Here is a 15672-nt window from a genome sequence, read left to right as displayed (position 1 = left end):
TCAAGTATTTAAGGACTCTTTGGGAGTTGTAATCTAATCAAAACTAATGAGAAAATCAAAGTGATTATTTGAATGTATGTGAAATTGAAGACGAAATGAAAATGGAATTGTAAAACGTGAAAATAATTGGAAAAATGGAAAGCTACTATAACATAATGAGTTTAGTATTACAGATTTGGCCAAAGTGTTCAATCATAACATGAGTTTTGGATTATATTACACTACAAGTAGTGTTCAAAAGTCTTTATAGTGGTTTTAGTACTGCGGAGATGTGAGATTGAAAGTATTTAGTAGATATGTATGCGTCCTTTGATTGATTTTATTATATTTATAATTCTTTAAAAGTTGCTACACACTTAATTTTGCAATCACTTCAAATTAATAATTAATAAAGTTTTATTTTCTTCATCAATAAATTATTAATTATTTTTAGAATTTGACTTTATAATTATTTTTAATTAACTAATAAGCATTGAATTTCAACTTTCTTTTGTTCTTTTGTTCGGCAAGGATGATGAATATGTTGATTTTTTTTTACAAATACAATTGGTGTATTTAAAACTACGATCATAGCTAAAATGAATATAATTCAACTGCATAACGTTTGTGTACTACAACTACGAAGTAAAAAATTAAATTCTCTCCTTCCACATATTGTAAAGAAAAAAAATACGAACATATGAAAAGACAAATAAATTTAATTGAGACAAGGCATGGAATCAATTTACTCTCCCAAAAGTCTTCGTGTGGCATCCATTCCATTTTCATTTTGTAGTTGGCCTCAAGTGGCTCAAATGCTGCAGTTTCTACAAAGTGTTTGAAATTTTCTCTTAATTCAACTTTCTATTACTCTATTTTATGCAAAAAGTGAAAGCAAAGAGAAATCCATTATCATTGAACATGAGTACATAATTAACGACACACTGTGAACAAGAGAAGAATTTTCCATAAGAATGTGCTAGCACAACCAAAACAATGGTCCCATCCAGCTGACTTGAGCATAGTACTCATCCCAAATATAATGATCATCCACCTAATCTCACTACAATTGGACTTCTAACACGATGCTTCCCATCGGACCATTCAAGTTTCCCAAACAGATACTTTGGACCAGAACCATTAGGCTCATAACTCTTCAATACAACTCGAAAACTCTTCTCTTCATCAATTCCAGTGAACTTCAAACTAGTTGGCTCAACCGAAACCGAAACCCCTAGTGGCTCTTTGACTTGAACAACATATGTGCCTGGACTTCCCACATTCTTCAGTTTCCTTTTGATCTTCACGGCAACATCATACTCCAAAATTGGGATCGAGATCGACGGGTAGTTGAGATCGGTTAGTTTGAATGATTTCGAACAAACGAATGAAGTGTCATTGGAGAATTGTTTGATTTGTGCAGTGTTGTAGCCTTGAGCACATAAGTAATTCAAATAGTCCTTAGTGGAAAGATCATAAACAAGGCCTGGATCTGCTGCTCTGTTTGGACTAACATGGCCTGCACCATATGCGAATGCATTTGCTTTCTCTTGATTTGTGCTTAGTATTGGAGTCAAGTCATTGGCCTTTGTTCCAGCTGCCAAGATTTAAGTCAAATGTTTCTTAAATGCAAAATTATGTAAACATCCAACGTTTAAAATGTCGATGTAAGTCAAAATGAACACAGCTCAATTATACAATGCTTGTATTATCAACTTTAAGCAAGTTCACATGTTTATCATTTACATGATATTTACACTATTCACAATTTGTTATGCTTACTGATATTTACACTATTATTTATATCATTAGAGTCATGCCCCTTATACTTACTGGTACTGGTGTGCCTAGATGAAAAAAAAGTGAGTTATCACATAATCATTATGATCCATGGTTGAGCTAATTTTGGACAAGAAATGGATTTGAGGGAACGAGAGTTGACTTGGAAGTACACATGAATGGATGACGTACTATTTGAGAGGAGACCTTTTGACGGTCCTTCATTTGGATGGGAGAGTTGTAAGAGTGCACGACCAAAGTTTCACATTTTGCTAAGTGAGCATAACCATCTCTATTAAATATAGTTATTAAACCGATTGTGTAACTATGTGTAGTTACCTCAACTATAATTAGCTTTTTTTAATACAACTACAGGGGGTTGTATCTCCGACCTTTAGAGATGAATACCACTAAACTAATCTAATTTGACCTACGGTTAGCTTAATACATCGGCAAACCAAATTGCAATAATCTTCCATATCAATAATAAACGAGAAGTTATTTAGATGAGATGCAATAATCTTCCATGCTTTAAGCCTTTCTAGGTGAAACAAAAAACAAAATCCCTAAAGTAATGTCTAAAATAGACAGTATCATGCTATAATCTAGATATATCATTATGGAATGCTCGGGATGGAAAATTGAACTTATTTTCTCCTAATTGTCATCAAACCCACTTAAGATAATTTGCAGTTCAACTGTATATAAAAAGAAGAATGATTGAAGAAAATAATTAAGAAAGAAAAAATGTACCTGTGGTCATGATAGCAGATCTAATAGCAGCAGGACTCCATTTAGGATAAAGTGTTTTGAGAAGACCAACAATCCCAGAAACATGAGGGCATGACATAGAAGTCCCAGATTCAACATTAAATGGCACTCTACGTTTATCAAAATCTGTCCCTGTTGGTGATGCATCTCTACTATAAGCTGCTAATATATTCTCACCTGGTGCTGTTATATCTGGCTGAAAATATTATAAACAAAAATCTTATGATTTCTGATCTGGATATTGTTATTGAATTTTGTACATTTATCTAAACTAATCATACAAGAAAACCAACCAACACATGAGATTTAGTATATATATTAGATATAAGATAAAGCATAATGATGCATTGATAATTCAAAGTTTTAGATAACTGATTCAGGACATTTTAACCTAACCTTGAGTATTGATGGATCGACTGTGTTGGGACCTCTTGACGAGAATGAAGCCATAACTGGTGCTGGTTTGATTCCTTCCTCTGTCCTTACGTGTGTCATGTAAGCCATTGGAATTCTAGTTCATAGTATAAAATATGTCATATGAGTTCTATGAGTGCTTTCGTCGTATTTGAAATTTTAAGTTTGTGTCTAATGAATCTTTGGAGATAAAAAGATGATGTCTAACGAACCTCTAAGGTTCTATTTGGTTTTTAAAAATTAATTCTATAGACAGTACATTGCACCTCTATTCATTTCTTTGCTTTATTATTTACATGCAATTAGGATCTCTTTTCAAACTTAGACGTGTGTAATCATTTATTTAACCAACATAGGAGTTGTGATAGAAGAAGAAGATAGTAAAATTTACTTGGTAGAGTTGATGTATTGGTAGACTAATTGGCCATCAGAATAGGTTATATGAGAAGCAGGAAGCAAATGTGCATCAGCCAAAATTTCATCCCCATTTTCCTCAGCATTAGCAAGAATCATCCCAACAGCACCTGCTTTAGCAGCCACATAACCTTTGGCCACTCTTGCATTGTCTCCTCTAAGGCAAATTATAATCTTCCCGTTTACCTTTTTAGGATCAAGAGACCCTTCTTCACATAGTAGCCTACAATAATTATAACAACACAGTCAAATTTTCTCTTAAATCTCATTTTTGTTCTTGTTATTACCATGAAAAGACTTTGAACTTTATATCTTAGGTTTCGGTTATATATAACGCCATTTTAGATCACTTTGAAAAGTTTCATTCTAATGTTTAAAATGAAAACGAACGTGTACCTATCTATGTCTGATTGTAAAATTTGGAAGGCATTCGTAACAGTAAAAACATTTAAAGCTTATGCTCTCAACTATATATATAGAAAACTAATGACTGGAAGCGACTCTAAATGGTTAAAGTCTCTTTAGTCATTTTCAAAGTTACTTAGAAGATATATTTAAAGAGTGTTTTGAAGTGATTTTGTATGTGACAAAAGTGATTTAACAATTTCAAAATTACACCCCAAACATTACTAAATTATTGTTTTCAACGTTTAAGAATACGATTGAAACCTACTCAAGGGAGCATTTTATATAATTGAAACGAAGATATACTCACGCATCGTTGTCCGTGACATTTTTGGCTTTTGCATCTAGAGAACTGATCAATGGATAGAACTTCTGAACTGGCAATTTTTTATCAGAAACACTTGCACCCTGGTGTTGATAGTTGAAGATCATACATGAACTAAAATGATTAGTTAAGAAGCAAGGATATTGATATAAAATACAAACACGACACAATATAGAGACATTGAGCAAGGATACATGTTTACCAATATATAGATTAGATATATATCATTTTTATATTAGAAGTAAAAATTCAAGTCAGACGAGTTTGCTTTCAAAATCTATAGTTTTTGTCCTATATTATTATATATTATGACAATTAGTATTCGAGAAGTTTGAAAGAAAGTGATGAAGTCATAGTGAAGCATGCAACTTTGTTTTCAAATTGTCTGAGTTACGGTTGGTGTGTTAACTTTAATTAAACTTCCCTTTTTGTATGCTCTCGTTTGAGATTGAAAAAGGGTATTAATGGCAAAAAAAACTTTGAGAGAATGTTTTTATAATAATTGATCGAGGAGAGAATTCTATGTGAATGTAATAATTTTTTACATAGTGAATTTCTTTCTTTCTGGTAGTTCGTAGTTTGTCTCTAGATTTAAAGTTTTTCACCTAAATTCTTGTTTTTTTTTCTAATTTTGACATTAACTAGAAAGTTTTATCCATCACTAACATATTCGTATATGTGCCAACGCTAGTTAGTGAGACATTAACTCATAGAGAGAAAGATACTAAATAATATAGGAGCCAATAGGTAAACTTGAATATCTCAACTAGGTTGACACATTCTTAGCACCCTCGTCAAAACGATCCTTTTTGTATAAGGAGGAACTAGAGAAGAGTTCAAGAGAGCAAATAGACAACAGTCGGGCTAGAGGAAACCCACGTCCGAAGGATAAGTCAGAACGAAAAAGAAACAAAGTTGATGGTATTACATGAAAGCAACTAAGTTAGCTAGAGACATAACTAAAGTATCTTTGTTTCTTAGAAGAGTACCTTGAAGTGCCTCTTGTCTCCGATTGCAACATAACTCGTATAAAGCCGGTCAGTAGTGCTAGCTCCCACAGTTATAATCCATGGTGCAACATTAGAAACAGAGCCAGGAGTTGGGCCAGAGTTTCCAGCAGAACAAACAACAACAATACCATTTTGAACTGCATGAAATGATCCTATAGATATTGAATCTTTGGCAAAATCAGATGGACTTCCACCAAGTGAAACAGATAGAACATCAACTCCATCACCAATGGCAGCTTCAAAGCCAGCAAGAATGTCTGCGTCAAAGCACTCACCAAAAAAGAGCACTTGTGGCCAACAAACTTTATAGGCAGCAACAAGGGCTTTAGGGGAACCTCCCTTTGCAGTGCCATTACCATACCCAAATAAATTGGCATTTGGAACAAAATGGCCTCCTGCTGTTGATAATGTGTGTGTTCCATGCCCTTCATGGTCCCTTGCTGATTCATAGCTTGAGTTTAGAGGTCCCACAATGGCTGCATATCCTTTGTTGTAATACCTTGCTCCAATTAGCTTCCTGTGTTTTTGTAAGGAGGTTCAATACAAGATACTCTTACGACACGAGAACTAGCTAGATCAATATAAACACGATGGGGGCAAGCTTTCATACAATTTGAGAACTAGCTAGATTGACATAGACGATATATGGACAAGTTTTCATACAATACGAGAACTAGCTAGATCGACAACATAGACATGATAGGGACAAGTTTTCATATGTAGAGAACAAGCTAGCTTAACACAAGCACGGTAGTTAGAGACAAGTTTAATACTATCATTTTTTATACAAGAATGAACTTCATACGTCAAGGGTTTATGCATTTGTACTGTGATTAAAAAACAGAAGGTTATGTTAAATTACAAGTTTAGTCCATGAACTTTTAGATCTATATTTGTTAATTTGAACTTTAGAAAGTGTTACACTTAATAAGACTTCGAACTTTTTGTTTATTTGGTTCCTAAAACTCGAACAAATTTTAAATATTTTTGAAACCCATTAGACAAAAGAAATCGAATGTCGAATGATGGACTTGGTAGACATTTTATATGATAAATTGCAAAATTGTTATCTACGATTTTATTTAATTCCTACCATATAAACTAAATTCTAATTATTAACCATAGAGATTAAATTATAACTTTACTCAAACCATAAGAACCAAATTTGTGAAGTTAACCTATTTCTTACCAAGTCTACTTAGTATATATCCTTAACAGTTCTTCAATATGCATCGAACAAAGTGTATTAATCAATCGATATTAAGTATGTACAAGTTAGTCAAACTAAAGTATCCGTGCTTGTTTAATACCAAAGAATTAAAAGAGGGGGTAATGAAGCAAAGATTGATGTATAAAGGACCTGTTGCAATAAAATTTGGAGCCACCTTCACAACTTCCCTTCCACCTTGATGGGATAGGTCCATATTCTTTATCACTGAAGCTCTTTGATTCTGGCCAAACACCTGTTTTCATTCCAATTATGCAATACACACACGAAAAAAGAAAAAACCCATTACAGAAATTGCAAAATTATATCTAAAAACTTGAAAGAAAAAAAAAGTGAAACAGAACAAAACCTGTGTCAAGATTGCCAATGATTGTAGATTCACCGAAACTTGCAAGATTCCAAAGGGAGTTTGAAGGAATTGCACCATTATTCTCAAGTCCAAGAAACTTCCATGAATTTGTTGTGTGAAGTTTTCTTCCTTTGTTTTCAAGTACTGATACCACATCAGGGTGTTCTAACAGAGAAAAGAAAAAAGGAGAAAAACACCATTGGTATTACATTGATGTAGAAAACTAACCCCAACAGATTGTATGTCTTGTTTGATAACCATTTTTTTATCGTCATCTACTTTTTATATGTTTTTAAAATTGAAGTCGATTTTTCAGCAACTAAGAAAAATAGGTATTGTTTGGTAACTTTTTTAGTTTTGTTTGATATCCAGTTGGTTTTTTATTTTCTGTTTTTGGGAATTAAGGTTATAAATACCACTACTGTTTTTATGTATTGTTGTTTATAAATATCACCTCACTTTGGTTAAGAATTCAAATGCTTAACATTAGAAATATGAAAATCATGAGTAATAATTATGAGCAAAACAAGCACATATTTTTTAAATTTTAAAAACTAAACCTTCATCGTTTGTTTTTTATTTTTGAAAATAAAGCTTGGAACTCTACTTTCACTTCAAAAGTTTTATGCTATGTTGTTGATGTTTTCTTCCAATATTTTAAAAAACCAAACCTAGAAAAGTTGTTTTTAGATTTTGACAAAGAATTCTAATGTTTCTCGAAGAAAAGTGAAACCACACCAAAGAGATTGGAAGAACACACATCAATCTTAAAAACAGATAATTAAAAACGAACTAGTTATCAAACGAGACAGTTTTTTCTACGTGTTGCGAGGAAAACAAGCACAAATTTTCAATACAAAAAACAAAAAATGAATATTTTACTTGCTAAATCTTCAGCAACTTTCTGATCTACCACAGCTGCAAAGCCATTGATGTGTCGATTGTATGAGTAGAAAATTGCTTCCTTAGCTTCTTCATTGCTGTACTTAGAAACACAAAAAACAGTGTACATATATCAAAGTGAGAGAGTTAAACATGCAAAGCAATCAACGATCGAAGAAAACAGAAAACATAAACACTAGAGAAACCGATATAGAAGTTGACTTGGTTTATATATTGTGTGTTAGAAGTCCACGGACAAAAGAAGATAACAACTTTATTATTAAAGAGAAAATATGAAATTTCAAACTATTGAGACGCCTAGGATTAGAAGAGTTTAGATATGACATACTCCTCTACACTCTAGAATCGAAGGCCAAATTATAGATTCAAGAAGGCCAAATTATAGATTCAAGGCATTCTAACCATACAAAATATGCACTAAATGATTTGAAAGTAAAAAACTTCACCTTCCCAAAAAGGATCCAAGCAAATTAAAGTGAGATTCTGTTGCAATTTGAGCATCAGTTGAAGAAGGATTAAACCCATGTGAATGTGATCCCAAATAAACAATATAAGACTGCACCAACATAAAAGAAAAATTTTAAGCGCCCCATTTGAAATAAACATTAACATTAAGCCCCGATTGATAACCACTTCGTTTTTCATTTTTGGTTTTTGAAAATTAAGTGTATTTTTTTTCTTTTTCTTAAGTTCGAGAGTTAAAATCTTAACCAAGTTCCAAAAGCGAAAAAACAAGATTTTAAATACTATTTTGTTTACTTTTTAAAATTTCACTTGGTTTTGAAAATAAGAGTAGAAAACAGATAACATAGCATGACATTTTAGAGATGGCATGCGTGTTTGTAGGCTTCATTTTCAAAAAACGAAAAACGGAAGGGTTAAAAAAAAGCCTTAAAAACATTTGAATAATTTATTGACTAGCCTTCTTGGTTGCAATGGTGGATGTTTGAAACAAAGCAAAAAGAAGGAATGAAAGAAGCAATGGAGAAAGATTGAAAGCCTCCATTGCCTTAATTCTCATGAAATAATATGTCCTAACTCTTCTCTATTTCTTACTAGCTTTTATAATTAATAATCCTCACTATGTTATAAATGTTGAATTAAACTTTGGGTATATTCATTTTTATCATATAGTAAGTGATGGGAGATTCTTCCCATTATAAGAGAGATGAGAAAACCCAAGATGCAAAAATGGTGAAAAATTATGGTTTAATAAAGAAATTATAAGGATGAGTATGGTAAGGAAATGTAAATGATTTAATAACATACCTTGTAAAAAAACAAAGGAATAACCCAAGATCGGATATGGTTATATGGTTTATGTCCCATTTCATAGAACCCAATTCATCCTTCTTATTTTTGTTCATGGCATATTCCAAAAATAGGTATTTCTCTTGCAATTGCTGAGCTTTTAAAGCATACGAATCTCTTCATCTTTATACAAATGCCAACTCATTTTTACATGAATGTGAAATTATCAAAACAATAATGCTATATAATAAAAGTATGGTAAAGAACGGTTTTAACTTTACACGAATGTCGGTCTAATTCAATTGATTAAGATATGTATATCATTGATTTAAAGAAATTGTCCGAATTAATCTCCCACTCTACGTGTTGTGTTGACCTAAAAAAACTGTAACCTTGTATATTTCCTTTTAGAGTTTGTAGTTCAATCTTTTTTCCAATAAAATCACCGATGGTGGGAAAACAAGGAGAGGGAGAAAATAGCGTCACGTCAAGTTTTCGTTAGTAATTAAATGAAAATTGGCTATAGACAGAATCAAACTTTTAGGGATTGTGAAACGTCGAGTTTGAAAATTTAGGGATCAAAAACGTAATTTTTTCTAAGTTGAGATTTTAAAAGAGTGAACCCAATTAGAAAAGAAAAGAAAATCCTATTAGTTTTGGGTTTAGGTTTAATTTAATGTAATTAAAACTTTAAGCCAAAACTATATTGAATAGGGTAGTGTAGAGTAGATATGAATTATTTTTTCTTATTATTAATTAGTTGAAATTCTTTAAGACTACATTACATATATGCCATAAGGCAAATTTAATATTTCCAACTTTGTCTTAACACCTAACTTTTCAAATGGGTTGCCTCTCCTTTCTATACTTTTGTGGGATGATATAGTTAATGTATTTAAAGAGACGAATGAGACATTTTTACAAAGATAAACATAATTGTGCAATATCTCTACAAACTAGTTTGCATTTGCATCACTCTATTGTAAACAATTTAAGGTGAAAAAAGGGTAAGAAAAGATCAGGAAAGAAGAATCCATTATAATAATCCTTGTAAACAGTAGAATTTAGATTAGAAAATAACAAACTTCTTCAAAACCAAATCATCCCAAATTCACTACAATTGGGCTTCTCACATGATGCTTCCCATCTTCCCATATTAAAGATCCAAATACATACCCTTTATGCTTGTTATTTGCAACACTCCCAATTACAACTTTGAAACTTTTCTCTTCATCAATCCTGGTAAACTTTAATGTTCTTGGTTCAACCGAAACTGATACTCCATGGGGTACTTTCACTCTAGCAACGTAAGTGCTTGGCTTTCCCACATTCTTAACTCTTCTTTTGATTGTCACAACCCCTGATTTCATGTCGGGTATGGAGATTGATGGGTAGTTGAAATCTGTTAGTTTGAACGACTTTGAACAAACGAACGACATAGCTGAGAATTTACTGATTTGGGATTTGTTGTAGCCTTGAGCACATAAGAAATTCATGTAGTCCTTGGTGGTAAGGTCATAAACAAGGCCAGGGTTCATTGCTCTGTTGGGTTGGACATGTCCTGCACCATATGCAAATGAGTTGGCTTTAAGGTTGCCTCCGTTTTGTATTGGATGCATGTCATTGGCTCTGCTTTCAGCTGCAAAAAGGAAATTGGTAAGAGAGATTTTAGTTTCCAAGATTTAACAAGAGAGGTTAGACGATTTAGGTCAAAATACTAGTACTTAACCGGTTACGGTAACTTTAATTACATTAATACGTCAACAATTCGTTTGGACTTGTGGGCTTAAAAATCCGTATAGAAGATCCAATACGGGAGGAAATAACATTACGAGAGTTTGAACATAGAGGACTTCTTGAATCACTACTAAACTTACAAGGTTAAGTTAATGGGTAACATTAGAGTTAATTATATCAATACTTTAAGGCATGTCTAACAATGTTGAACCAACTTTGATTTCGTACAACTAGTTAGAATTACATCTATTACACTAACAAGTGTTCAATACGTGTCCAACAAGTGTCAGAGCGTGTAAGTATGAGACCACGAAACTATAGTACATGTGTGTGTTTAAAATTTCATATTATTTTGAATTTACCTGTGGTCATGATTGCTGATTTGATTGCTGCTGGACTCCAATTGGGATAAAGGGTCTTGAGAAGGCCAACAATACCAGAAATATGGGGGCATGACATGGAAGTTCCAGATACTATATTAAATGGAATTCGACGTTTATCAAAGAATGAACCACTTGGCGATGCATCTTCAGAGTAGGCTGCTAGGATATTGACACCAGGTGCTGTTATATCAGGCTGCAGAAACCAAAAAATAAATGAGATACAAAGCAAACTCAAAATATTCTTTGTTGGACATTGAATACTTCACAGATCAGTTTTAGGAATGAAAACCTTGAGTATTGTCTCCTCAACTGTATTAGGACCTCTTGATGAGAATGAAGCCATAACTGGTGCTGGTTTGATTCCTAACTCTGTTCTTACATGAGTCATGTAAGCCATTGGAGTTCTGGTTGAAGTAAAAAATATGAGTTTTGTAAGTAACCATGGGAGTTAATGAAAGTAAATGTTATAGAGTAAGACGAGTCACCAATAGAAAACTAAATCAATGGATGGGAGTAGATGGAGTGTCTTACTTGGTGGAATTGATGTATTGGTAGATTGATTGGCCATCAGTATAGCTTACATGAGAAACAGGAAGTAGGTGAGCATCAGCTATAATTTCATCCCCATTTTCCTCAGCGTTAGCAAGAATCATTCCAACAGCACCTGCTTTAACTGCCGCATAACCTTTGTCTGCTCTTGCATTTTCCCCTCTAAGGCAAATTATAATCTTCCCTTTTACCTTTTCGGGATCAAGGGAGCCCACCAGACATAGTTGGCTGCAAAGATTCATCGAAGTTTTCTCAATTTAATATGACTATGGTCACTGTTTAAACGGCACAAATATAGATACGAAACATGGACACAACATGACCTGACAAGATGGCATGTAAATTTTTAAAAATCTAGAACACAAATACAACAAGGACATGTTTAATACAAAGGAAATTGCTTGATACATGTCTAACACATTTGTTGTGCTAAAAAGTGTATTATGCTTCCAAGTGTTTGACACATGTGAGACACGGACATGTTAGCCAAACTAAAGTGCATGTGCTTCTTAGGTCACTGTTCTTACATAAATCTACCATGACTTGATGATTGTGGAAAAAATTGAAAGATTGAAATATTGTTTTAGTTCCTATATGTACTTTTAAAACATAAGCTTTGATCTTAATGAACTTTGAAAAGATGACCATTTTGATCTTGCAAAATAGTCACTTTTAAAATGGACGTTTCGAAAAGTAGAGACTCAACTGTACAAAGGTTTGAAAGCACATGAACCAAAATGAACTAAAGTGAAAAGTAATCAAGCCAAATTGAAACTATACTCACGCGATATCGGATGAAACTTTGTTGGCTTTTGCATCTACAGCATCGATCAATGGATAGAATTTCTGTTCTGGCAATATTTTATCAGAAAGACTTGCACCCTTGTATAAACAATTGAAGATCATTAAAAGCAGCAAAAACATGATAAAATAGAGCCCATGAGTATGAATTTAATTAAGAAGAGTACCTTAATATGCTTCTTGTTTCCAAGCGAAACAAAACTTGTAAAGTCTCTATTGATTGTGCTAGCCCCCACAGTTATGATCCAAGGTGCCACATTTTCAACTGTCCCTGGAGCTGGTCCAGAGTTACCTGCAGAACAAACGACGACAATACCTTGTTGAACGGCATGGAAGGCCCCAATAGCCGTTACGTCGTCGGAAAAATCTTTGGAACCTCCACCAAGTGAAAGTGAGAGAACATCAACTCCATCACTAATAGCAGCTTCCATAGCTGCTAGTATATCAGCATCATAACAACCACCACCAGAATCCACTTGAGGCCAACATACTTTATATGCAGCAACAAGGGCTTTAGGGGACCCTCCTTTTGCAGTGCCATTGCCATTCCCAAAAACATTAGCTCCTGAAATGAAATTGCCCCCAGCTGTGGATAAAGTGTGTGTTCCATGGCCTTCATTGTCTCTTGCTGTTTCATAGCTTGCATTGAGAGATCCGGCATTAGCTGCATAGCCCTTGTTGAAATATTTTGCTCCAATTAGCTTCCTGTATTTTTGAAACTTTATAAGTACAATGTAGAAAGAAATAGAGAAAGATAATAAAGAGGGATTTGTGTAAGTTCCTGTTGCAGTGAAATTTGGATCCACCCTCACAACTTCCCTTCCACCTTGTGGGAACAGGTCCATATCCTTCATCATTGAAACTCCTTGATTCTGGCCAAACGCCTGTACCGAATATCAATTAGCTAGGAAGCATGGATATGACAGTATATGGACATGATTACACACCATTTTTTCAGAATTTAGAAAGGATGCAACAAGAACACACTTACTAAAACATAAAAGGAAATTCGAAGTCGATGAGTTTACACATTTATATGTTTAAAAAATTAGTTTGATATATTTGGCAATCAGATTATATTATGATTGCCACATGTCTATTTAGTGATGTATGTTTACCAAATTTTGGTTCTATTTTGACGTTATACAATAGTCTAGCAAGTGTCTCGTACTCGTCCACGTTTCAGACATAGATACAGTACTAGACAAACTAATGTATATGTGCTTCTTAGCCTATCAGAGAAAGGAAACTTCAGAAATTTCGTTACTTAAATTTCAGAATGTTCAAAAAGTTGGAATAGAAACAAGAGCAACCTGTGTCAAGGTTGCCAATGATTGTAGATTCACCAAAACTTGCACGATTCCAAATAGAGTTATGAGGAATTCCATCATCATGCTCTACTCCAAGAAATTTCCATGAACTTGTTGTGTGCAGTTTTCTTCCCTTGTTCTCATGGATAGATACCACAGCAGGATTCCCTGTCATAATATGTATGTCATGTATTAACAAATATACAAAGAACAAAAAATGAACAAAAGTATAAAAAAATCAATTCATATTTACTTGCTAAATCTTGTACAACTTTCTGGTCAAGAATGGCTGCAAAGCCATTAATATGTCGATTGTAGGAATAGAAAATTGCTTCCTTAGCTGCTTCATGGCTGAGAAGAAATGAGAATTAAACAAATTAGCATTAGGGAATGTTGTAAGTTATATGACATAAAGACATAAACTATAAGGCGCTCCACCTTCCTAACAATGACCCAAGCAAACTATAGTGAGATTCTGTTGCGATTTCGAGATCAAACGCTGAAGGATTCGAGCCGTGTGTATGTGATCCCAAGTAAACAATGTAGGACTGCAAAAGATTAGCAATAGCAAAATGTCATTTGAGATTAACAATTCAAAAGTTTTGTAGATTCATCAATGATCATTGACTTGCCTTTTGGGTGGCAGTGATGGATGCTTGCAACAAAGGGAAAATAAATAAAAATAGAAACAACGAAGATATATTGAAGCCCTCCATGTCTTTTTACGGGAAAATTCTTCTGAATAATGAAGAACACCATTCATTCTTTTCAGTTTTATAATAGTAACAGACGTCTCAGATTTGGCTATTGAATTTACTTATAGAAAGTTATGAAATGGTCATTTAATTTGAAGAGAAATGGGGGAAGATCAAGAGGCAGGAATGGTGGGAAAATCTTGGTATGATGAAGAAGTTTCATTTGGGTGACTTGGGATAACTATGGAAAGGATTTAAAAGCATTTATTGCTATAAAAAGGTGGAATTTTTAGCAGTTATCATGTCAGATTTTCAGAAGGAAATAAGATATTTGGCCATTACAATTTCCAAAAATAAGGTATAATTTTTTCTTGCAAATGCTTAGCTTTTTGTGAGCAATAGAGACGGAATGTTTTTGCATTCTGAACTAAAACATACTAAGTTCTGTTTTTCAACTTTCAGGAACACCAAATCATTTCTCCTTTTACAAATATATTATAATATGATTAGAGGACTGAATCTTCAAACTCTAAGAACGAAGGACGTCCATAATATCATTGAGTCATCTCACTTTGACTATACGATTTCCTTTTCACAAATATCTCATCATTGTCTTGTATTGCCTTTGTATTTCAATTTTCCTTTTTTATCCCAAAGCGAGTCTAAACTTGATTAGCATATAGAAGCACAGGTTAGCAATCAAGAGATAAGTTTTCTAAAAAAGTTAGAAACTTGGTATCTTCTTTTTCTTAAAAAAAGCAGTTATTCTTTTATTCTTCTTCCTAAAATCTGGTTTTATTTTAGTCTCTCTACCTTTAAAAATGTTCAAATTATTTACTTTTCTTTTTTGAAACAAAAATGTCCACATTGGTATGTACTTTAAATAAATTAGCTTCTCTAAAAGGAAAACAAAAATGACATTGAATGTGAGCAAGATTATACGCCTATACACGCGTAGGCCATAGAGTACAATAAAGATTGAACTTTCGATCTCAACAAAGATAACACATAACAAAAATTGGACGTTTTGAAACATTGAACACACAAATTTTAGTTGGCCACATCTACTGCTTACTGATCTAATTTAATTGATATAAGTTACAAATATTAAATTGGTAGATTAATGTTTTGTCAAATAATATCAGTTCAAATAAACTCTCGACTGATGTAATAAAATTTGAAAAGAAAAAACAGCAGTAATAAAGTCTAATTTGAGAAGAAAAAGTTGCATATATATATATGTCTTTTATCGTCTTAAATAAACATTTAGAATGGAACATCAACAGTTATGTAATCATCTTCCACACGTATGATAACTATATTGAATGTCAATATTCCAAAGTTTTTGTTTTTTGAGTACAACGAAACA

The 15672-nt window shown here is 33.1% G+C and overlaps 2 protein-coding genes across 2 annotated transcripts; both read right to left on the bottom strand.

Moving 5' to 3' along the window:
* Positions 1–723: 723 nt before the first annotated feature.
* LOC105434448 (subtilisin-like protease SBT5.4) lies at positions 724–8971 on the bottom strand. The gene is made up of 11 exons (XM_011652160.2): positions 8847–8971; positions 8024–8133; positions 7557–7654; positions 6675–6839; positions 6458–6560; positions 5077–5614; positions 4073–4170; positions 3335–3580; positions 2926–3040; positions 2512–2725; positions 724–1576 (listed from the first exon to the last, which is right to left on the bottom strand). The coding sequence occupies exons 1-11, from the start codon at positions 8904–8906 to the stop codon at positions 1026–1028; spliced, it is 2298 nt and encodes a 765-aa protein (XP_011650462.2). The 5' UTR covers positions 8907–8971; the 3' UTR covers positions 724–1025.
* Positions 8972–9849: 878 nt separating this feature from the next.
* On the bottom strand, positions 9850–14324 carry LOC101211776 (subtilisin-like protease SBT5.3). Its single transcript, XM_031882863.1, has 13 exons — positions 14241–14324; positions 14047–14156; positions 13862–13959; positions 13612–13776; positions 13084–13182; positions 12466–13007; positions 12282–12379; positions 11480–11725; positions 11238–11352; positions 10928–11141; positions 10352–10467; positions 10263–10302; positions 9850–10188 (listed from the first exon to the last, which is right to left on the bottom strand). The coding sequence occupies exons 1-13, from the start codon at positions 14322–14324 to the stop codon at positions 9929–9931; spliced, it is 2187 nt and encodes a 728-aa protein (XP_031738723.1). The 3' UTR covers positions 9850–9928.
* Between the last annotated feature and the right edge of the window lie 1348 nt (positions 14325–15672).

The sequence above is a fragment of the Cucumis sativus genome, chromosome 3 (genome assembly GCF_000004075.3).
Source record: "Cucumis sativus cultivar 9930 chromosome 3, Cucumber_9930_V3, whole genome shotgun sequence".
NCBI classification, from domain to species: domain Eukaryota; kingdom Viridiplantae; phylum Streptophyta; class Magnoliopsida; order Cucurbitales; family Cucurbitaceae; genus Cucumis; species Cucumis sativus.
This window is presented reverse-complemented; position numbering and strand designations above follow the sequence as displayed.